General features: G+C 36.6%; 2 protein-coding genes across 6 annotated transcripts in view; both read right to left on the minus strand.

The window, feature by feature from the left end:
- LOC127950707 (anion exchange protein 2) overlaps positions 1-16233 on the minus strand; it is a 28806-nt gene extending 12573 nt beyond the window's left edge. The window contains exons 1-5 of one of the 5 annotated variants that reach the window (XM_052547893.1): positions 16062-16233; positions 6009-6167; positions 1560-1716; positions 226-476; positions 8-144 (exon numbers count right to left, since the gene is read on the minus strand). In XM_052547893.1, coding sequence (XP_052403853.1) covers positions 8-144; positions 226-476; positions 1560-1716; positions 6009-6068 — 605 coding nt within the window. In that variant the 5' untranslated portion in view covers positions 6069-6167; positions 16062-16233. Of the gene's footprint in view, positions 1-7; positions 477-1559; positions 1717-6008; positions 6168-10525; positions 11041-15384; positions 15633-16061 lie in introns of those variants that run through there. The other 4 variants (XM_052547896.1, XM_052547895.1, XM_052547892.1 and 1 more) reach the window with 4 other exon arrangements.
- Positions 16234-20863: 4630 nt separating this feature from the next.
- Positions 20864-24810, minus strand: LOC127950715 (tetratricopeptide repeat protein 19, mitochondrial-like). The gene is made up of 10 exons (XM_052547926.1): positions 24547-24810; positions 24312-24397; positions 23558-23668; positions 23375-23413; positions 23203-23259; positions 23055-23116; positions 22875-22969; positions 22614-22768; positions 22366-22528; positions 20864-21488 (listed from the first exon to the last, which is right to left on the minus strand). Exons 1-10 carry the CDS (start codon positions 24776-24778, stop codon positions 21322-21324), a joined length of 1167 nt encoding a protein of 388 aa, XP_052403886.1. The 5' UTR covers positions 24779-24810; the 3' UTR covers positions 20864-21321.
- Between the last annotated feature and the right edge of the window lie 84 nt (positions 24811-24894).

The raw sequence follows: 24894 nt of genomic DNA on the forward strand, positions 1-24894 counted from the left end.
CACTTACGCAGATGTTGTAACATTTTCTGGGATGCTGATACTGGTGTGAAGCATTGAATGGGGTATGATTGGCAGCTTTCGTTGTGGTGAGGCTTTACCGTTCTTATTTACAGTGGAGTTGGGATCGTCTTCTGATACAAAAAACTGTGGTACCAGCAAGAGAGGAGTTAGTAAGATCATAACAAGTAGTGTTTGTGTGTGTGTGTGTGTGTGTGACTCTACTACCTGTGCATCCACCTCTGTGTCCGTTTCCGGTGTAGGTGTGGTGGTGACATTGCCCTCTTTATCCTGCTGACTACAGGAATCTTCATCCACCTCTTCATCCTCTTCATCCTCATCTATCGGGGGAGCTGATCCCATAGATGAGCTCCTCCTCCTTCCTGAGTCCTTCCGCTTTCTTCCGGGCTTTTTCCTCCGGCCCTCTGGGAGGTGTTTGGACAGAGGGTGGTGAATGTGTAGAGAGCTGTGACGGTGATCTACAAATGCCAAAAACATCAAAGACTTAGAAGAGCATCACTACAGAGCCCCTTAAGGGAAATAGCCATGGTAAAAAAAAAAAAGATAGGACGAAATCATATTATAACACATATTTCAATGTGTTTGTGAAGTTCACCGGAGAAACTCTGCATTCTCTAACAAAACATTTCAGATAGAAATATTATGAGGTGGGAGGAATGTAAATATGGAATAGCTGTAATGACAACTCTTGGAGTGATTTGCATGGGAATGTGCATGACAATGTTAATGTGTCTTGGTGGAATAGATCTGCTACGCTGCTACTGCTGAGGCAGAGCAAGCACCAAGAATTGCTACTGCAAATATACCAACAAAATGCTGCTGTGAGCATGTAAGAAATACTGCTGCCGCACATATAACATACATTAATAACCCCCACAGCATACATGATCACCCTATAGTAGATCTATACAGGGGGACCTGGGGAAGGTGGAGGGTTTCTGAAGTGTGATGCAAACTGCTACCACAAACATTAGCTTAGTATTTGAATGTTGAGCAGTGAGCTCACTGGCTACCGATGCTGGAGAGAACCAATCAGCTGTGACATGTGATGATGATATCATATGATATTATATCATACTGAGTTGTATCTATCGGACTTCGCAATCTAGTCTTTCATGCCAGAACTTTGTATTTCAGTGCTCTGTATTGCAAACAAACACAAAGTTTCTCAGGAGAACAAAATTATTTTGCAGAAAAATGCAAATGCACTGAAATATAATTTAATTTCCCCATAAGGGCTTCGTAGCCTCACTAACTATACATTGAGCCATTTATGATTCATTGAGCATTTACTGATAAAAATTGTGCAGACCATGTTAAAAGGCATTCATATTTGGAAGGAAATGAGGAATAGTAATGCTGTTTTCTCAATTTTAATATAATTTTGAGATTTTTTGTTGTTGTTGAAAAAACACCATAAAACACTATAAATATAAACAAAACAGTCCAAATAATATGCATTCTCATTCAGTTTAGTAATTTGTAATATGAAATATGTTTTTAAGGCTATAAACCAACTGCATCAGTAGTAAAGCCCTCACACTCAAAGTCCTCCTCATTAAAGATGCGGTGTTGTTCAATGGGCAAGCGCTGGGGGGGGGTGAGGATCTGCTGGAAGCGCTGTACTCCCAGGGTCTTGTTCAAGTCCCCTTCATCATCATCATCACATCGCTGGGCCGGAGAATGCACTGCAACAGGCTACATGTAACCAGACAGAAAAAACATTAATTTCTTTTCAAAATAGCCCATGTAGACATCAAAGCAGACGTTATGCAAGAAAGAGTCATTCAGCCATGCATTCTCAGATTCTTATTTGAACATCATAGACGAGGCAAATTAATTTATATAGCACAGTTTATACACTATGCTAATTCTTAACATAAAAAGGATAGCTAAATGATCATAACAGATGCATAAGAAAAATAATAAAAAGTGATTCACATTTATTTAAAATGAATTAAACGCAAATAAGGAGAAAAGAATCTATAAATAAGATGATTTTTTAAATATATATATATAAAAAATTAATTTATTTTTATATTTTACAGTTTGCCTTCACCCAATCAGCGCTGTCATGCCATTTTCCTGCATCAGCTGATTAACCAATCACTTGGCATTTAAAATAAAACTTGGATGCAGAATTGAGTGCTTATGTTGCTCATAGCAGATTTCAAATCACAAACTTCCAGGAGTCAGCTCTCAATTAAATGACCTCCTTCATAGTAAATGAATGGCATATCTGTATATATTTATAGATGGTATCACTCTCTCTGTGCTCATTTTCTCATTCCGTCTCTTCTCCCCCGCTGTCTGTGGTATGCTATCCTGAGGATAAACTGAGGCTTGTGGTCATGTGCTTCATTTAATTCTGTGTTTTGACAGAGGGGCCTGGCTCCGGGTAAAACTAACATGCCTACAGATACCAACCCCTGGCATGCAGATGCTCAATCAAGACGCAGCATCCTGAAGCTCATCCCACCAGAGCCACCGATAGTGAGTCAGCACTCCTACATCCACTCACAGAGTCGCTCCAGTAGATCACGACTAAAGTCAGCCAGTGATGCTGAATGTGTCAAGAAGCCTTGTGAAGCTGCTGGAGCATGGATGTCTCGCTGCTTAGGCTTGTTAAGAAGCCTGGTATGATACACACTTACCAAACTGCCAATGAGGTGGACCAAAAAAGATAATGTGCAGTAGTGACCAGCTGCTTTTGTCAACCGTTGAGACAATCACAACACTGAATGGTCTCCTGACTGCAGTGTATAGCCAGAGCAGCCCTCAAGAAAAGGAAGCAGAGGTTGAGATATCAATTATAGAGCCGATTCTTAGGAGCAGGATCTTATCAGACACTTCTCTACACCCCCAGCCTCTGACATCATCACCCATATCTATAGTCACATCCTGATCCCTTACACGCATAGTCATCTTCCTATTTACAGAACTTTCACTTCTTAACAACATAATGTAGGCATAACTTATAGTCCGAGAACAGTCTGAGAACAGTAAACCTTCATATTCACAAGTGACCGGACTATGATAAAATTGTCATATACGTGTATTGAGAATTTATGTCATGATGTTTTAAGTGGATTTTTTTATGCAACTTTAAAAAAATGTAACATAATTATTTAGCATGATCATTGATGGAAAAATGCTTGTGTATAATACTGTGTAAAAAAAATAATCCATCCACATAAGTCAAAATTTGATCCATCCAATAAAATTTCACATTCTACAGGTCACTTGTACAAAACTTTAGAACATTCAAAAAGTTAAAATATCAAGGCTGCTACATGCAGTACTACGAAATATCAAGTCGGGATAGTTTAAACTATTTCACCAGACTTAGTACACACAGAATGTGTCTTTCCATTTAGCTCCTGTGCTTTTCTATTGTTTTTATATCTAAAAAAAGAGCTAGATAGACGTGATTGAACATCGTGTTCGCGTCTTTACGAGTTTCTCGCACATTTTCTCGTTCCTGTGCCCTGCATCTTGCATTTTTAAGACAAAACTGTGCTTAGTGTCCCCTTATTCAGTACAATCCAGTACAGTACGTCCTAACCAGCTGTAATGCAAGCAACAAGTAATAAAATGTATCTGTCATGTTAAAAGCCATCACCGCTACAAGTGACACTACTTGTGGAACAAGAACAAAATTATCGATGCTCAAGGGCACCTATTATGCAAAATCCACTTTTAAATGGTGTTTTATATGCTGCTCATTTGCATTTAAAGCGAATAAGCGATACACTCCAAAACAGCTCTTTTTTAGACCCCCCCCCCCCCCCCCCCACACACACACACAAAAAAATGACATTTTCCAGCTGTTATAATAAATTATATTTTGGGTATATTGGGCTCAAAATTCAGAGACACCCAAGACTATTAATACATTTTGTAAAAAGGGGCATAATAGGTGCCTTTTAAACTGATCAAATGTGAATGCATTTATAATCATATATTATATGATAAAATCCTTTAATTTAGTATGGGTAACACTTTAGTATAGGGACCAACTACCTGCTTATTAGCATGCCATGATTTTTTAGTGTCGCATCACACATTTTATGACAGACAACTGCTCGCTGCAGCAACCTAGTTAGGATATTGTAGACATAATTCTTATCCCATCAAGGGCACCAAGTCAGGACTGTTATTGGTGCCCCCAGGTGCATGAGGCCCCTGTAAAACACACACACACACACTCACTCACTCACTCATATTCCACCTCCTCAAATCCATCTGTCTCTGATTTGCCTCCATTATATACACCTGGCTTGAATATTTCTGCCATAACTCAAAGCTTAGTGTTCCTGAATACCGAATCGTCTGCACAGGGATTAAAGTTTTTTTTTTTTTCTCCAAAGGATGAAATGTGATGCTCCTGCCACCTCATCTTCCTCCCTCCATCCACACAGTGAGCGACTCATATTAACTTACACTTTCCCACAGAAGTGCCATTGCCTCTGTGAGATCTGAGAATGATTTTAATATGGGAACAATGCTGAATGAGCAGAGCCAGAGATCTTGCTGAATTACACAACCGTTTTACCAGACAGAAAATTACTTCACAGTGAACCCATTGATGACTTTATTTACATAGCTCCCCCCAGAACTTCTGCATAATCTCATAATCAAAACAATCATTGACTTCCAAAGTAGGGGAAGAAATATTATGGTCAATGGGGACCAACCACTGTTTGATTACCAGCAATCTTCAACATTTTTGGTTGACCTATTCCTTTGAAAAAAAAAACAATGGGGTAAAAGAGTTGATGTTTAGCTATTTTTAGTGAAAAACAAGACAATGTGTGACTGTAGTAACTATAACCACTGTCTGGCACCATTATAGATGCTAAACAATCATCTACTGTTCAAATGATTACTTGAGGATCTATTATGTAACAATATTATTCACATTGCAGGATCATTAATAAGAGCTTTTATCAGTTCAATCTTTGTTGGCAGGAGGCTTGTTTTCTTGATTGTTCCCACTAAGAGCCCCTGTTCCCATCATGAGTGTAAGAAGCAAGTCTATCAAGCCATGCATGGCTCTTTGAGGAACCGAAAAGCATCCAGATGAAGGCTAATTGAAACACTACAGTTTTCCAGGGACATATTTAAAAACCAGACACAATCTGCACAGCACGTCTTCATCACTGCTGTATAATGGCACAACATGTTCTTTAGAAGTAAACTGATTTCTGGGTATGGTACATTAGGTGGCTCTGTCCTCATGGTTACACAAATTGTTTTTAAATCTTATTCTGGTGGATAAGCCCTCTAGAGTATTAATGGCAATTGAGAGCAGAGCACAGCTAGAATCTCACCAAATCAGCAGAGCAGGCACTGCTGATGTTCCTAAACACATGTACCACACAAACACACACAACAATCACCCACTGCTGAAAATAAACCAAACCTTTTCCCCTAACCTTAGACAACACTTTGGCAGCTATTTATGCCACTAGTTCCTCTGTGTGCCAAGGAAGACATCGGAAAGATAGTTTTCTGCAATTAACTCTCCTGATATATTTTCAGCGGATGCGTGAAAGTGTACTACCAAACATTCAACTACAAAACATCTTTACATTGAGTTGTATTGACATAAAACCGACCAGTGTAGTTTGATTCACAAACAAATGACTCTTATGAACCGATTCTTTTTAAATAAACACAGTGCAACCACAGTAGCCCAATTCTCAAACAGAATGACTCATATGTTCTGGTTCTTTAATTAATTACTAAAAAAAGGCAATTAAACAGTCTGAATGCGTTAACACTTTCCTGTTAATATGCAACAGGTATATTGTGTTAAAAAATCAAACAGGTCACTGTCTCGTTCACTTTACTAATATTTTGTGTTTAATAGAAAAGCAGTAGATGAATACTGATGAAACTAAGCTTAAATGTACTGTATTGGCAAAACATATTCCAGCTTAATCATCTTCATAGCCTAAAAAATTAAAAAGTTAAATATTACTTACCAAATGCTGTGTCAAGCTTGCGGCTGAAGTGACGTCACTGGCATCCTGAGGGTCACTCATTGCTTATGGTCAGGTTTGTGCGTGGTGCTGTAAAGTGCGCTGGCTTTAGCCCTTTTCTCTTTCACTCAGACTCAATTGGGAACTTTCGGGCAGCATAACCTGAGGTGACACATGGAAAAAGAAAACATCTGCTTGGTTTAAAGATCTCCAACAGATCAATTTACAATATTTTAGAGACAACCTTCATTTTTCCTCACTTAGCTTCTGTGTTTTTGTAGTTTATTGAGAAATGCAGCACTAAGCAAGCTCTCGACTTTAAAGAGACTTTAATGACCATTAAAGCCTTTCCATTAATGGCTTTAAAGCCCCAGAGTAAAGATCCATATAGTTAAATAGTAACATAAATGATACATTCTGTGAATAGCATTAAATACATATTGCTGGAAGTCTTTCAAAAGACCCAATAGATGGAATAATTTTGTCATTTCACTTGATTATTATGAGAGAAAATGACAAAATAACTTGTACTCATAAAGTTGATTGCAACATCACATATATGCACATTTCCAAGTTTAAAAATAAATTCTAAAGAGTAAAATATAAATCACATTTCCCTAAGAGGCTTTTTTCACGTCCTTGTAAAACCAAGGAGAATGGATCACTCTGAGCATCAGTCAACAACAAGGTCAAAGCTCATATACAATATCACAGTAACAGCATCTCATATGAACTGGGCATGGCACAGGAAAATTCTGTAACATTTCTCAATAGAAAATGCCAAAATTAGAAGCCACATCCTTACTCAGATCGATAGAGATGTAGGTGTCATGTCAGTACGTGAAAGGTCAAGGTATTCATTTCTTCCTATAGGCAACCAGTAAACAGTTTTTAAAGGAAAAAAACATCAGTTGTTTATAATATTATACTTACAAAGGACAAGTTAACAATGAGGAATCGCAAAACTATATGGCAATGAAACAAAGGAAAAAGGAAAAGAGCACGACATGAGAATATAACCATCTTTTTAAAAAAGAGAGAGAGAGAGAATAATTCATACCTGTGAAAGCCCAAATATGAGAATACTAAAACCGTTGCCATTTCAGCCAAAGTGTGCCTACTCACTCAGCTTATCTATTTCCCCTGACTCTTTCTTGTAGTTTCCTGTAGCACACTCCATTCAAAGGTTAAGTAGTGTGTGTGACGTTGGTGAAACATGCACTTGCCTAAACAGAGAACACTCTTTTCAAGGCTGAGTAGTTATAATGGCTGGAGTTCATGTGCAGTTTCCTTTCTTATTAGGACCTAAAATGTCTTAAAAACTTTAACAAGAAGTTGTTTTACAAATTTATGTTAAACTGTGATACTGTGTTATGCTAAACTGTGATGTTTTTAGAGCTATGAGTTGATGATATGACCCAGATTGGTGAAGGTGCTCTATTTTCTAACTTACACTTAATAAACTTTTACTGTGAAGACTTTTGATGTACCTTTTGTAACAAGGTCTTTTGCTTTGATCCAGGGGTATTCAATCCTGGTCCTGGAAAACCAATGTCCTGCAGTGTTTAGCTCCAACTTGTCCCAAGTTCTGAAGATTCTAGTAATCCTGAAGACCTTGATTACTTGGGTTCAGGTTCATTTAACTGGGGTTGGAGCTGAACTGATTTAATGGCAGCAGCACTATCTCCACAGATTTGATGATCATGTTGTTCAGCATTATTTGAGAAGGATAAAGCATTATTTGAGAAGTAAAGCTGAACTTTTATACAAAGGGGTTCACATGGCCAGTGTCATATATTTGTAACATTTTTTATTCTAAATTCAAAATTAGAAAAAAGTGCTTTATTTGGAGATTTAAAGGTTTCCTCATAATATATTTTATTTCAACCTATGTTTTCAGTTTTACAGGTGCATCTAAAAATGTTTTTGTAATTTATTTTAAAAAGTGAAACTTGCATATATTCTAGATTCATTACTTGTAAAGTAAAACATTTCAAAAGTTTTTTTGTTTTAATTTTGAGAGCTTACAGCTCATGGAAGTCAAAAATTCATAATTTCAAAATATTAGAGTATTTCCTAAGATCAATCAAGAAAAAGGATTTGGAAAACAGAAAAGCTTTTTTTAAGTAGGTTCATTTCTGCACTCAATACTCAGTCAGGGCTCCTTTGTCACAAATTCCAGCAACAGTGAAGTGTGGCATGGAAGCGATCAGCCTTTGCTGAGGCACTACTGAGCCTTCAGCTCGTCTGTATTGTTGGATCGACTGTTTCTCATATTTTTCTTGAAAATATCCCATACATTTTATATGGGGTTCAGGTCATGTGAGTTGGCTGGTGAATCAAGCACAGTAATATCATGGTCAGCAAACCTTTTGGAAGTGTTTTTGTCACTGTGGTAAGGTGCTAAGTCCTGCTGGAAAAGGAAACCAGCATCTCCATAAAGCTTGTCAGCAGATGTGCAAAGTGCTCCAAAATCCTTCTGATAGATGGCTAAATTTTATAAAACACAATGAACCAACACCAGGAAACGTCATGGTTTGAAAACTTAACAGTGGACTTCAAGCACCTTGGATCCTGTACCTCTCCGGTCTTCCTCCAATTCCAGACCTTGATTTACAAAATGTACTTTTATCTAAAAAGAGGACTTTGCCCCCCTGAGCAACAGTCCAGTTCTTTTTCTCCTTAGGTAAGATGCTTTTAATGTTGTTTCTGTTTCAGAAGTGGCTTGGTAGCACTTTCCTGAAGACATCTAAGCATGGAAACTCTTGATGCACTCCAGCTTCAGTCCAGTCCTTGTGAAGGTCTCCCAAGTGTTTGAATCGGCTTTGCTTGACAGTATTCTTAAGCTTGTAGTCATCCCTGTTGCTTTTGCACCTTTTTCAACCCAATTTCTTCCTTCCAGTCAATTTTGCATTTAATATGCTTTGATACAGCACTCTTTGTGAAGGGTGTCAATGATGGTCTTCTGGACCATTGCCAAGTCAGCAGTCTTCCCCATTATTGTGGTTTTAAAGAACAAGAGATACCCAGAATTTATACTCTAGGGATGGTCATTTAATGAATCACAAATGTAAATATTCAAATTTGTTGAGATACCGGATTTTTGAAATGTTTTAATTTACACTTTTACAAAGTTTCACTTTATAAAATCATTTACAATTTTTTAACTTTTTCACGATATTATATTTTTTTGAGATGTACCTGTATGTTTGTCAAACTTTATTTGTATTCCAGATTTTTAGTGCATCCTCAGACGTTTGGGTCTTACTGTGTGTCTGCACACTAAAGGTGACTGAGGACAGTGATTCAGCAGAGATGTTCCCCAGAGACTATGAGCATCCACACTGTGAGCCTTACGCTTATGCTGCTGCCATGTGAACACTAAATTCAGAACCGTGTGATATAAATAATAGTTTCTAACAAAAAACATGCAATATTGCAGTTTCTTTACAGCATGCAATCACAGCACATTGGAGGTTGCAATGTTATCTGTGCTATTTGCCTGTGTGGTGACAGTAGATGGTCAGAAATAGAAAGAAAAAAAAAAGTCATGAGCCATGTAGATAAACATGCAACCCAACATTGCACTGCTTTGCATTTAGTGCTAAATGTATATAAATGTACATTTTTATGCATATGCACCTGGTAAAGTGACTTGCAATGCATTAAATTTACTAGAACTATATACTTTAGCAGTCCATTCATTCCCTAGGAATCAAACCAACAATCGTGACAGTTCCTAGCACCACACTCTCATGTTTGAACTAAAGTAACTCTAAACAGAACAAGTTCGTTGGAAAATGAGTAAAACATTCAGTATTCTAGTCCATTAGAAGAATCACTGAGTCATCGACTGCTCTTAATCTTGGCCAAAGTCATTGTTACCTTGATACCAAGTGTAACTCTAGACCCCTCATCATCACTGGGCTGGATATACAAAGGATGAACGAGAGAAAGAACCACATTCCTGACAATCACAGTCCAATGACAACAAAGAATGACCAAAAACATGATTACATTTCGTTCAAGCATATTTCTCTGTGTATAATTCCTCTCTGCCTGATAGTGTGTATAACATTTAAGAATTCCAACAGGAAACATTTTGTAAGACAGGAAGGGCTGGAGTTACATTTTCATCAAAATACAACTCCAAACACTATATGCCTGTTTTTCTACCACAATCATATGAACATACCCTTCCTATATAACTAGCACCAGAAAACCAAAGATATCAAACCTAAAACTTACTTTATTTCTCTGGAACCTATATTTCAAAGAACATTGTTTTTTGTTCATACAATAAAAGGTCACCAAAATGGTTCAGTTAGCATAATTCCTTTAAAAATTATCTTTTGTGTTCCACACAAGAAATTCAGCCATACAAGTTTGGAATTACATGAGGGTGAGTAAACGATGACAAGATTTCCAATTTTGGGTGAACTGTCCCTTTAACTAGACCTTGTTACAGAGAAGAAAAGCATGTTTGCTTCAAACAGAGAAACACGGAGAGAGAGACTTACCTCAAAATCGTCACTGCAGGGAGGCTACAGCTACAGCAGTCATTGTTGTGTGATGGCAAAGAACCACTGAAGCCAAACAGCCACCGAAAGGCAGAAAAAGAAAGAGTCACAGAGGAGGAGGAGGAACAGGAGGTGAAAATAAGCAGTGATTGGAGAACAGAACAGCTGTTCTGGAAGTTTAAGCACACTACCCTTTTACCCTAACCTCTCTCTGTCTCAGTCTCTCTCTCTCTCTCTCTCTGTCTCTATCTGTCAGACACACATGCTTTTCACTTCCAACCTTGAGGCACCCACTGATAGCTGTCCCTTCCCCCTCGATTAAGTTTCCTCCTTTAGCCCTCTGACAAACATGTGACCAAAGGGACATGACTCAACAATACGGCTCTGTGGCATTAACTCCAGGAATCATTTGAAAAGACTGAAATACACACATCCTTGGGCTCCGTTTGGGACCTATGGACATACTTCATATGTGTCCATGTATACTTTTATTAAAGATTATACAAAAGCGACAGCTTTGACTTGTACCGTATTTTCTGGACTATAAGTCACACTTTTTTTCATAGTTTGGCTGGTGCTGCGACTTATAGTCAGGTGCGACTTATTTACCAAAATTAATTTGACATGAACCGAGAGAAATGAACCAAGAGAAAACATTACCGTCTTCAGCCGCGAGAGGGCCATCTATGCTCCTCACTGCTCCTGTAGTCTACACTGAAAAGATAGAGCGCCCTCTCGTGGCTGTAGACGGTAATGTTTTCTCTTGGTTCTTGGTTCTAAATAAATGCGACTTTCTAGTCCGGTGCGACTTATATGTTTTTTCCTTCATCATGACGTATTTTTGGAATGATACGACTTATACTCAGGTGCAACTTATAGTCCAAAAAATACGGTATATGTGTGAATGAACTCTGAATTAATGAATGAATGGTCTGGCATCAGTACACTCTTAAGAAAAATGGTTATAGACAGTACCAGAAAAGGGTTATTTGGCTTGTAACAATAGCAGAACCCTTTTTAGAGCTAAATAGAACATTTTTTATAGGGTTCCATAAAGAACCATGCTTATAGGACCTTAATGGGGTTATAAATAACATTTTTAATGATAATGCTTTGAGATAATGCTTGAGAATGCTGTTTTTAATGATGTGAATTTGCTGCAAAAATGACACTAGCCTAACAACAGATATTAGCAGAATACATTTAATAAATGAAAACTGACATTGAACATAACTAATTAAAGAAGTAAAACAAAGTAGAAACTGATGAAAATAGTGAAATGAAGTTTCAGTGCAATGCCTGTAAGTCCATCATTATGTGTAGTTTGGTGTGATGAGTGGATGTTTCTCTCTACAGATGATGAGGTTGTAGGATGTGACAGCATCTGAAATGCACAATTGAGTTCCGAGTTACAATGCGCCTCCACTTGTTTTTGTAAAAACAAAACAAAAAAGGATCATAAATTACATATTTTTGTTACTTAGTGGTGAATAGGAAAGAAATATCCTTAACTGAACAGGGCTGATCACACTTACACGTTCTCTTAAACTTAAAAGACAAAAAGACATGATTTGTTACAATTTGAAAGTAAAAAATATATAGACATTTTAAGAAAGAAATGATTTACTTGTTGAGAGTCTGTTGACAGTCTATGTAGTTGGATAGCTGAATTTTAGAAAATCAGTAGGCCTAATAAACTTTTCTTTTTAGAGTTTAGCCTCTGTTAGTAATAAATAAATAATAATAAAAAAAAATGCTAATCATATAGGTTATAAATTCAATGTCTTTCTTACTTACTTAGTGGTGAAGAGGACTAGCCTTTCCTCAGCCAGAGCTGCTCACATTACATGTGATTAAAAACGAAGAGAAAAGAACATGTTTGTTTTCATAAATATCATTATAAAGTTAAATTTGTATTTAAATTTAAGAATGAAATCATTTACCTGTTGAGAGTGTGTTGACAGTCTGTGTAACGTTATTAGATCACTGAACTCCACTAAGTAATGCATTGCTTGTTACAGATTTGAAAAACAAAAGGGCGGGAATAAAGAACCCTAAACTCTGACACAAAGATCCATTTCAGTGTTAAAAGGGTTTTTCAGTATGCTATGGTTCTAAATAGAACTGGTTCTACATGTAAAGAACCTTTAAAGAACCATATTCTTTTAGAGTGAATGACAAACTCATTTGAGGCTAAATGTTAACTACCACAAAATTTACTGTGAATTTATTTTGACAGAAAACTTGTATTTAAGAAAAAAACTCGGAAGTGAATTCGACAATATTTAAATGTTAAAATACTGTTTCAATAGTTATGCCACATTAACATGGATTTAGGATGAAAACAATCGCGTACTAACTGCATTGTATTGGGCGAAATATACACAAGTTTTAACACAAGAATTAATGTACGTTAATTCATAAAATTACAGACTTCAAATTTCTAGTTTTAAATCCTCCATAAACTGTGAGTGGCTCATAGTAAAGGCCCGTTCAAACCAAAGATGACAACTATAAAGATAACGATACATTTCAAAAGATAATTCGCAATATTTAAGAATAGCAGAGTACACACCACAGCTTTAACGATAAAGGCACAGAAAAACAATATAACTGGAATCACTTACAGAATATTTTTTCCAGTTGACAAACAAGAAAAACATTGACACCCAAACAGAATCAATCCTGCTATAATGAGCTCAAGAATTTAAAGCGGCAGACCAACATGTGCTTAGAAAATAAAAAGATGATACCATCCACTGGTGAGGATGCTAATATCTTTATCTTTACAGTTATCATTCTTGGTGTGGATGGGTTTTGACAATGGATTTTTTGTTCTTTTTTTTTTTTTAAATGAGGGACAAGTCTAAATTATTTATTTGTTTGTGATCGTCAACATTATGCCACAAATCCTGTTAATTGATCATTACTTTTTCTATTGTATTGAGCCCGAAATATTACTTTATTAATTTATAATTATACAAATTGACAGTTCAATTGTGCAACAATAAAACAGAGAGGCTCAATAGTCTTACTAGCCAAAAAATGTTTTCAAGGAAGTAAATTTGCATGCTTGCTCTATCAGTGGAGATACGCTTTATCCTGCTTGTGACCTCAGAGGCCACTGGACGTTTTATGTCTCAGTGACAAACTACACCACAACAGTTTGTGTTTAACTGATTATATGTCCAGCGTTGTTCTTGGAAATTTGCCTCATATCTTTTTTGTTTCCCGAGGTTATAGTCTTAATTGCAAAATGACGTCTTCATAATGCATTTAAAAGAGAAATATAATCCTTGTCCTGAACATTATGATATAATGGATCACTACGATCCTGCGATGACGTGAATTCACGGCTGAATTGTTGCACACCATGCAATCCAGCCACCAGCAATGAAACAGTACTGTTTTAATTCCACGTTACAAGGTCGCTATTATAACCGTAAATTATAACTGAACACTGTCATTTCCTGTTTGACCTATGCAGATTTTCTTTTTATAAATACACCCTGATGATTTCAGCAATCACGCCTCGTTACATGGCAGTCAAGGGTTTGGCCGCAAGCTGATTCTGTGTCTGTTTTCTGATTATGGTACTTGTGGAAGACATGGCCCAGAAAAAAACTTTGATAAATCAAAGCAATATACTTGAAAATACAGTTATTTATGTGCAAGTGTTATTATGTGGATTAGACTAATCTGTAGAAAAGGTCTAATGTTTATATCCAATTGCATTGTAAAATCATTAATGAAATATTTCACAATGGGTGGTCGAATAAAAACTGAACCTGTAAATGGGAAATATGACATTAGGGTACAAGCAACAGGTGGGTTAACTATGGATAATTATTGCTTTGGGGATAACCATAACCCTGCCAAAACATTTTTTCAGCTCCAGCAGCTGTGGTATGAGCAGTCCGAGGGAGGGGCGCAGGGAGATGGGTTATTTTTACAGCGACAAATATTTGTTGTTAAGGTCTTCGTTTACAAATGGAGATGTCTCGAAAACAAGCCTGCTGATTCCCCATCCAGCCACCGTCCACAACGGCAAAATGTATTTCTGTATGTTCAGATAAACACTGCTCTGCAAAGTCATTTTAACCTGAAAAAAAAAAGCCAATGGTCTGGAAACACAAAGCCATTCAAAATGTCTATTTAGTAAGCCAAACTAATAATAAACCAAGAGAAACAATGTGTAAAATGAACAGTGCGGTGTTCATTGATCATGTTTACATATTCATCATTTTCCAATTAAGATCCATATTCTATTTGAGACTTGCTCCACATTTATGTAATTGCATATTTGGAAAAACTAAGAACCTTTTGTTGATAATGTATTGCAACATTAAACAGTTCAATTAAACCTTCAGATTTAAACATAGCTTGGTCCTATGGTAGGCTACTGTTCAGTCTCTCATATAGTGATTCTTATACTACTTAAAAAAAATTATAAACAAATAAAATAAAAAAGAACAAGAAAAGAAATCACAATGGAAATGATAGTTCTGCCAACATATCTCAGGCTACAACAGAAAAGATAATGTACAATTGAACTTTGGTAGTTTCCAATTAACCACGACTGTCGTTTAATAAATAAATAAATACGTTTTTAATTAAAACCAACTGACAGAAACAATGCTTAAAATGCTTTAAGGAGATCTCATTCCAATTTAACTAGGGTTTAGAATAACAAAAACCCTTGTTACCATGGTATTGTGGCTAAACTGGTGACCATTGAGCTTTGAGAGACGAGCTGCACTCCTTTTACTACAATCTATCACACAGATCTCTGTTGTTCGTTCTCGCACTGATTACTTATTTGTCTAGTACAGTTTAACTAACGTCAGTGACTCATTTACCGTCAAATGCATTTGCAGAATGCGTTCAAATCACACGCCGACTCAACGCACGTGCCTGTCGAGCAAACCAACTCGCTTCATGTCATCGTGTCCCAGACGCTCAGGAAAACGTGGACATGCGGCATGCATGTGTTTGTATCCATGAAACCCCATCTACACTGCAAGCGACACGACAAAACTACGAAACGAGACATTATTGCCAATGAAAAAGAGAGAAAGAAATCAACACTGCATCATTTACAATTGACATCCCGCGCTTGCCGCTCACGCAGCTCGTTAACAGCTTCGCTCCCGCCAGCACTCAGTTAAATGGGTGTGTAAAAAAAAAAAAAAAAAAGAAAAGAAAAGAAAAAACATCTACCGTGCGAAAAAAAAAAAAACCTTTAATGTTCAATAAGCTCCATACAGCATAAAATAGAATAGGCTTTACCCATAAAATACAGCATAAGCTGCTCCCTCCGTCAACCTCAGTCATTGATGAATTCACAAGTTAATGAAACGTCTGGTTAAAACAGATCTGAAAGAGCATCAACCACCCTAGAATAATACATTAATAAAAAGGTTTTAAAAAAAATTAGCTATGAAATGATGATACTCGCAGTAGAAGGGAATTTCAGTAAATCACTATTCCAGTAATGCACAGCAAGTCCCATCAGACATGGAAAAAAAACCCTCACCTGTCATGCAAGAGGTGTCCAGATTTCCAAATGCTGAATGTTTGTGTTAACACAAAGATGATGGAGTCACTCTGTCAAGTATTAGGAGTTTAACCAGTCAGATGGAGATGGAGGTCTCGTCTGGAAACCTTGCATGCCCTCACATGAAGAATCAGTCAACTTTTTGTAAAGGGCACTCAAGACCCACTTTATATACAAGAAGTGGTGCATGGTGTGTGCGTGTGATTAATTGGTCAGCTTTTACATCCCTGGGGAAAGTGCAAAACCTAGGCTAGCAGTCACATTACAAATGCACAGCACAAATATTAACCTACAAACGATGTGTTCACCACAGTGTTTATAGTCTTGACATTTGTTTTTTATGTAGATGTAAAATGAGTTTATGATATTATTCTAGTGGATCTTGAAGGGAGAATTCACATTAAAATTAACTGACATTTCAGGCTTATATGACTCCACAGATTTGACATGAAGGTATACATTTTGGGTGAACTATCCCTTTAATGTTAATATTTGAGAAAACAATAGGTCTACATATATGCCTGAATAATCCATATGAAATACTTGTATGATCAAGCAGCACTTGTTTCAAGCACACAGCTGTTTACTCACATCGCAAAGCACAGCTGCATCTTTAAAATGCATTTGGAGAATAAATAGACCTCTTATTCTACCATGTGAAATGATGTATAATTGCATTATTAATAATTCACCTAAATTGTTCTTTTCTCCCAAAGTTTATCAGTGACAAATGACAGATTGTTTAAACCAAAAGTGTGCACTCCATGTCTGATCCCTATACCAGTGAGTAATTGTCCCTGCTTACAAAAATGCACATGTAGGTAACCTAAAAGGTCAATTTAGTGAACCTTAGTCAAAAAATGTCAGGGGTCAATACTAGTTGCTATCAGTTTTCTGCAGTGTTCTTTCAGGGGAGAAAAAAACCTTTTTCTGCTGAGGAACAATTATAATAGATCAGCACATAGTGAACCTAAAACAACTGTGGAAGCATGTCAGTTCGTGGAATCATTTCTTTGGATCTAATCACTTGACAAGAGTATATACCCTTTTCTGAGTGCAAATGAACAGGCTGTTCTTTTCCAACACAGAATAATCCTGTGAAAGCTCAAAGCAGATGATAATACACATGTGAAGAATGGAACAGAATGAATAATGACCACCCTTTGTGCAGGTGTTCTGTGGGAACAATCACATCTGTCAGTGTTGTTAATAATTAGGGATCCTATGACAGAACAGAGTTATGCAAACATGCTTTACAAATATCTAATTAAAGGCTTTTGAATCGGCATAAATTATGGCATTTTTTACACTGAAGTGTGGGAAACAAAATATTTGTGAGAAGTAGGTTACTGGTATAATTATGTCCAGAATAATGACTAAAAAATTGTTTAAAAGAAATCCGGCAAAAATGCTGTTTACCAGTAAGTTAAACTTAAAATAAAATGCCTAAAATAAAAATGTGAAATTCATAGGCTACCTGATTTATCTTTTAGGATGAAAGACTGAATCACATTATATGCTTTACCCACAAGGAACTTAAAGATGCACTTTTTAAAACGATGTACCCTTAAATGGGGTTCTGTTTACAGTTTTATTTCTCATGGGGTGGTCTACCTAATGGTAACCCACCATATTGAAGTCACATGACTTGCCAAACACAACTTTCTGTATACCCTTATTGTCACTAATCACCTAATACTGTAAATCAATCTAGCTAAAAAAAATTCTTAAAAACTATCCAATGGTAACTGAAAACCTTTGCTTTGAAGGAATAATACACCCAAGAATGAAAACTTGTTGAATATTTACTCACTCTCAGGCCATTCAAGATGTATAGTTAATCAAAACACATAAAAAAAAATTGAGATTTATATCACTTGTTTAACTGGACCATCTGCAATGAATGGGTGCCGTCAGAATGAGAGTTCAAACAGCTGATAAAAACATCACCATAATCCACGACCATCAATTAATGTCTAGAGAAGTGAAAAGCTTCATGTTTGTAATAACCTTTATAACTTTTACAAACTAGCCCTCTGTCAATAATATTGCTGTCTTTGTGAAGATGCTGTCTCATCTGAATCAAGAGAGAAATATGCAGAGATCAAGCACTGTTTAGAAGCAAAAAACAGTCCAAAACATTTCTAAAAACAAATGTCAGTGGATTCTGATGTGAGAGGACAACAGGCATGGGCTTTTTCACTGGAATAAACTACTATGTAGAAATTATTATGGATTATGGACTGGTATTTTGGTCAGAAGTGACGGTTTAAAGTTAATATGCCTTAATTATGTATTTTGTTTCTTACATACTAAGAGCTTTTCACTTCACAAGACATTAATTGATGAACTGCAGTGGTGTGGATTACATGTTTTTACCAGCTGTTTCCACTCGCATTCTGACGGCACCCATTCACTGCAGAGGATCCATTGGTGAGCAAGTGATATAATGCAAAATTTCTCTAAATCTATTCAGATGAGCAAACTCATGTACATCTTGAATGGCCTGAAGGTGAGTACATTTCAAGCACAATTTAATTTTGGGTGAGTATTTTTTTGTTGCACCCATGACACAGGTGTAAATAAAAATTTACAAAGTGTTCTTCTGTGGAATAATTCCTACATGCTAAATGATATGCTAAATTTATTTAAGCAACGATAAATCATTTTAATGACAGTCTTAGTCCAATAAAATAAACAAAATAATGTATTGCAATCCATATTATTTCATCGTTTGCTATAAGCTGAGAATGAGGTTTTGTTGAGGGAGAAAAATGAAATAAAATTTTTTTTCTTTTATTTTTTCTTCTGTGAGAGGGAAACCTAAATCTTACAGAAACAGGTTTTCATACAAATTAACCCTGGCTTCACATTGTTCATAACCCACTTCCAAAAAACAAAAACAGTCAATACAATAATAACTCAGCATAAAAAAGATCATAAAGTTGCTGTTGGGAAAATGTCTTCTAGCTTCACCACACTAACAGAAGCTTTTGCCTGAAGCCACTAAATTCAATTCAATATAAGCAGCAGCAGACGTTATTGTTATAAAGCTAAATCCAAACAGCTTACATGGTTCTGGGCACCTGGCAGCTTAAAAAAAGCTTGAAAAAGTGAATTGAGAAATAACAAACTAAAAACATTAAAAAAATCAATATAAAAATATATATATTTTGTATAAAGGGCTTAAAAGATAATTATCCAAAAAATTACATAAACGCATGCTTTCTGCATGTTAACATGTTGTGAACTGCAAAAAATAAAAAAAAATAAAAAAAACACGTAACATTCAATCATACCAGAGTGAGCATGTCAGAGGACATTGAATTATGCAGTGAGAGGAAAGTAATCACAGCACAACAGAAAGCTTGTGTAAATCACCATTTTCTTCCCTCAAACTTGTCAAACCAGCAATTATTGTTCACATGACTGCGTGCCAGTATGAAGGCAGCGAGCAAGAGAAGTAATTTTAGTTGCAAACCGGAATAAACGAATAAACCAATGCTCATTGAGAAAATTCAGAGGAAAGACTCTTAAAAATAAAAGTCCCAAAAAAAGGTTTTATCTATTTTTGCTTCCCCAATGAAACTTTAAGTGAGCCACTCATAAAAGAATCATTTATTTCTCAGTGTGAAGAACAATAAAAAAATTACAAAGAAAGATTCCACGGATGTTAAAGGTTCTTCATGGAACCACCGATGTCAATAACGAGTGAAGAACAAACAAAATAAATATCTGTATACACAGTGGCCCTAAAATGTAAAAAAAAAAACAACAAAAAACATTTTGTGTTATTTCCAATTCCCATTGCACTTTCCTTAGAGAGGTTTAGGTCAAAAGACAAAAAGATTTGCGGCCTCTGCACAACATAACTCACAACATTAATTTTTGTGCCAATATAAACATTTTGGTCCATCTCATGCCCAATAGACTGATATAAGATTTGAGTTTGAATGAAAATATGAGCTGCTCTTATCTGATGAGCCACACTCTATGAGATCCTTAATTACTAGTTGAGTCATGTTGATCTCAGCCTCATGCTCCCTCTGCATCTTTTACCAGCCCTGATACATCCCTTCTCCTTTATTAGGATGGCACTCGCTGTTCCCACTATTAATAATTACAGGTTTAAAATATCATGTGTGGATTTTAATACATTGGGAACATGATGACACAGCATCTCTTCTTAGAGCTCTTTCTGAAAACATCTCTGGTGAAGCACACAACAGATCAGACGGAGCTGCTGATTTGAGTCTTTTAGGTCTTTTTACCCTGTAGAATGAGAGAATATTTAACTCTTTTATTGAGAAGGAGAATCATCTTCAGAGAATAAGAACAACATTTGACCAATGGTTTAAAGAGTGAAAAGGATCCAAGGCCAGTTATTAAGTAACCAAGTTAATCTCATTTTCCTTTAAATTGAGGCACTAAAATAGCAGAGAAACTTCTGGGCACCAGCTTTAAGTCGCACATTTTGAACACAACATGATATTTTTATTAAAAGATAGAAATTAAATAGAGTAGTTGAAATCCTTGATGCAAGAAATATTAAATGAGATATTTAATGGTGTATGTATTTTTTCATTTTCATGTATTGTGTCTGAATGCTGCAAGCAAATTGGCTTCGAGAAATGAAATGAAGACAACTAAAACGCAAATATAAGTTTCCTCAAATCAACATTTCAGATTCACTTTGGTTTCTTGAACGATCTTTAGGAAATCTGAACACTTACTGACATCTACAGTGCATGAGTTTTAATAAATTCAGGTGAGAAAAAACATTCAAGGACAAAGATTTTGTTCACGGGTTTATCAAACCACTTCTCACATCAAACACATATACACAAACTAGCTTTAAATAAGATTATTACATGTTTCATTGCACAATATTTCACAAGACCACTGATGAGCTGCCCGGTCATCGGTCTCTTATTATCTTCCCTGACTCTGTTTTACAGAGGAAACATTTTTTTACAGTCTAAGAGCAAGGATACAAAATAAGACTAATGGGAGGTAATATATAAAAAGGGCATTAGACAATATATGTTGTGTATTGTTGCATTATGGGTGAAAAAATGTGAAATGGCAACCAGTGAATGTTACAATTATTCATGACTGGAGATTTATGGCCCTGCTAAGGATGATAATGTTGCACAAAACTGATATATTTGCCCTAATGTTGTGCTGTACTGAAGTAGATTATACTTCCAGGTGTGTGTACACACAGGCATCGTCTGGATCAATCCTTATGTTCCTGTTCCTCGGGTTTGCTCTCCGTTTGGCCGTCTCTCCTGCTGGCCAACTCTTTCAGCCCTTCCTGAAGCTGCTCAACAGCTTCTCCATCTCCCGCTGCACGTGCCAGAGCCAGAGCTTCCTGGTACAGTTTACTAGACTCCTCAAACTCCCCTGAACAACCAAAGACAAGCATCCATGACACAACTGTGTATCCCTGAGAAAATGCATTTTTAAACGATAAAACAACAGGAATATATAATTATAGGAACTTAATACTTTTAGTAAGCATGAATGCATACAATGACTGTGAAGCACAACTGTTTTAAACATGAATAATATATTTATCGGCAGCAAATCAGCATATTTAGGGCCCTATGAACACTCCTCTGAGAGTTCTTTTGAGAAAAAGAAATAAAAGAATAAAAAGATTTTTTATTAAATCAGCTAATTGGAGATGCTTTTGATTATTAAAATGTAATCCAGAAAATTAATGGGAAACAGAATTTGGTAAAAATAAAATGTGATAAAAAAATTAAGTATTTCATATTATGTTAAACCTTTAATAAATTGCTAATAAACTGTGCAAGTTTCATGAATTCAATTAATTATTTTATTAATATTTTTTAATGTCACCATTAAAACAGTTAAAAAACAAAAAAGCAATGGAATCCAGAAAAATTTCGACGGAAAAAAGGGAATTAAAAAAAAAAGCTTTTTTTGAAAAAATAAAACGGACTTCATAGGGCCCTACACATAGAATGATATCTAAAGGATCATGTGACAGCTGGCAACACAGGAATAAATTACATAATAAAATTGTTACTAATTATTTCATACTGAACAACTTCTGAACAAAAATCTTACTGACCCCGAGTGGTAAAATGGAAGTATATATACAGATAATATGTTGTATTTTTATATATTAGTATTTATAAATATTTCATATTTACATTTGGGATTGTATATCAGAATGAATTTGTGATTTTTGCACTTCATTTGTTCAAAAACTAAATGTAAACGTCAGCGGTACTAAAGGGGTCAGTTGAACCTTTGTGCATCAGAATTCCCGCCATATTCCCAAGCAGCACATGTTGATCAGGGTGACCCGCTGCATGTCCGAGCTCAACCGCCTTCTTCACATGAGCCAGAGCCTCATCATGCTTTCCTTGCAGGTCCAACACCGTCGCCAGGTCACTCAACAGAACCAGGCTCTGAAGCAGATTACACAATACCATTTAATGGGACAAACCATTGGATAATTATGATAATATATGTAGCAGTGTGTAATGTCATCACCTGTGGATGGGACTCTCCCTGCTCCTCCTGACAGATCTGCAGCGCGTGCCGATAATCTCTGCAGGCTCCTGTGAAATGATGATTAGCTGCCAAATAACGGGCCCTGGCGTCCAGACTAAGACCGAGCAGCAACCTGGTGTCTTTGCGCTCCTCATCTAATACAAATACAAACATATAGTAAGAGATCAATACATTGACAAACAAACGCAAAAGATGTGTTTGCAGTGGCATACAGCCAAAACTGAAAGGTGGCTGTGATACCTGACAGGCTTTCTTGAGGAAGCTCCTTCTGTTTCTCAATCTTGGCCTCTAAAGACTCTGTGCAGAACTGGAAGCCATGCTCTGCCAACTCGTTCCTGGAAATGAAAAGTCAAGAGTTCCTGAAGAGTGCAGAGGTGAACAGGTCAGCTTTCACTCTCTCAGCAGAGGAGCAGAACTCACTTGTTTTGAGTGGCATATATGCTGGCCAGCTTCAGCGACATCTCGATCACTGCATTGTCATCCTTTTGAGATAAAACAGGTGTCGGTGTAAAACAGTAAAAAGCATTACACGTTCATACAAAAATGTTCCAGCACTGAGTGTTTTTACCTGTGGTGTTCCTCCTGACAGCATAAAACTCATGGCTGCTTTGAACAGCTTCTCAGCCTGCAACAATAAACAACGAAGAGTCTCACATGCTGCTGTTCGCGACAGATGTACACTAATCTACTAATGTAGAGCACTGAGTCTGTGGCACAAGATCACCATCAGCCTTACTCACATTTTCCAGCTGACCTTGGACAAATGCAAGATTCGCCATCTGTGAAGCAAAATGATGCTCTCATTTAATCTTCTCTGTTGAGTGATATTTAATATTGATGGTTGCAATGTTTTGTTTAACAAGGAGAATAAAAGGGCTGGATGAGGTTAAAAAGGAGGACAAAGTCAGGAAAAAACACCATACCAGGCTGTATGTGTATATAATGGCATCGTTATTGTGCATCTGATGTGCCAGTCGAACAGCTTTGTGTAAGAATCCATTGGCAGCATCCAGTTCCCCAATCATCATGCTGTACTGTGAAGGATGATGGGTAACATTCAGTCTTCTAAAGTAAATATTATGAAAATCATTTGAAAAAATACTCAAGACTTGAAGGCACTACATAACTTTTGCCCCCACTTAAATCTGGAAAATTTGATGCTAGTTTCTTAAAGTCAGAGCCAGTCTGAGGATCTGAATTAAACACTTGACAGAAAATCACGTTGTGATTTCTTTTTTAGCTGAGTGATTGTTCCAGTTGAACAATATTAAACATGTCTGATATTTTTCAGCTGATTTTAGAACACGTTGTTTGACTGCTAGTGTGTGATCCTCAGGCATTTAATGTAAAATAACACCTTGGTTACAAAATCTGCAGGTGAAAAAATAATGCCTACTTACAAAGTGTTTTAAAATCTGATTTGGAAAATTTGTGTAAGAATTCATCACCCAAGAATGAAAATATATTTATTTTACACAAATCATTTAATTTTAAAATATTTTTTAATCATTAAAAATATATTATCAGAGTAACAATGTAGCAATAAAAACTTAAATATTAGTCTTTGTCCCTCTTTTTTCAAGTTTTCATTGTGGTCTCATGTGGTAAATGATCGGACGGTTTTGATGTGATACCTGTGTGTCAGTAAAGAGAACTCAGTAAAACATCACAGTATACCTTGGCTTTCTTCAAGAGCAGAATCAGCTCATCCTCAAGTTTTTGCTCCTCTGTCCTCTCATCAGAGCTTCCAAAGAGCGAAAAGGCTGGTGCAAAAGCAAACATTTTAATGATTACACAGAGCTCACACTGCGTTAAAAGAACCGCTGGTGTGACAGCATCACGCATATTACGTCACGTGTCAAATACAGCCACCAATGTTTTCGGTTCACAGAAAAGCTGCATGTCAACTCACCCATGACCCCCCACGCAAGAGTCCAGTTGCTGACCCCTGGAGCGCCAGAGGGACGCTGCTCGCTGACACACAGATGCCATGACCGCACGAACACGGCCGCCGGCTCATGCAGCGGTTTGATTCGTGCTAGAGATAAACCAGAACCAGATACATTTCTCGTGCAGTCGTTAACACAGTGCTTTAAACGAGCTACCTGTGCGGCGAGCCGTCGACAGCAAGAGCGCAGCGCCATGTTTCCGTGATTATGCAATGACGTCAGGCGCGCTGGTCACGTGACCAGCCAAGGCTCACGAATAACGGTTTACTTTCTTTCGATTTATTTCCATTTAAATGTTTACATTTTATTTA

This window comes from Carassius gibelio, chromosome B2 (genome assembly GCF_023724105.1).
Source record: "Carassius gibelio isolate Cgi1373 ecotype wild population from Czech Republic chromosome B2, carGib1.2-hapl.c, whole genome shotgun sequence".
Lineage (NCBI taxonomy): Eukaryota > Metazoa > Chordata > Actinopteri > Cypriniformes > Cyprinidae > Carassius > Carassius gibelio.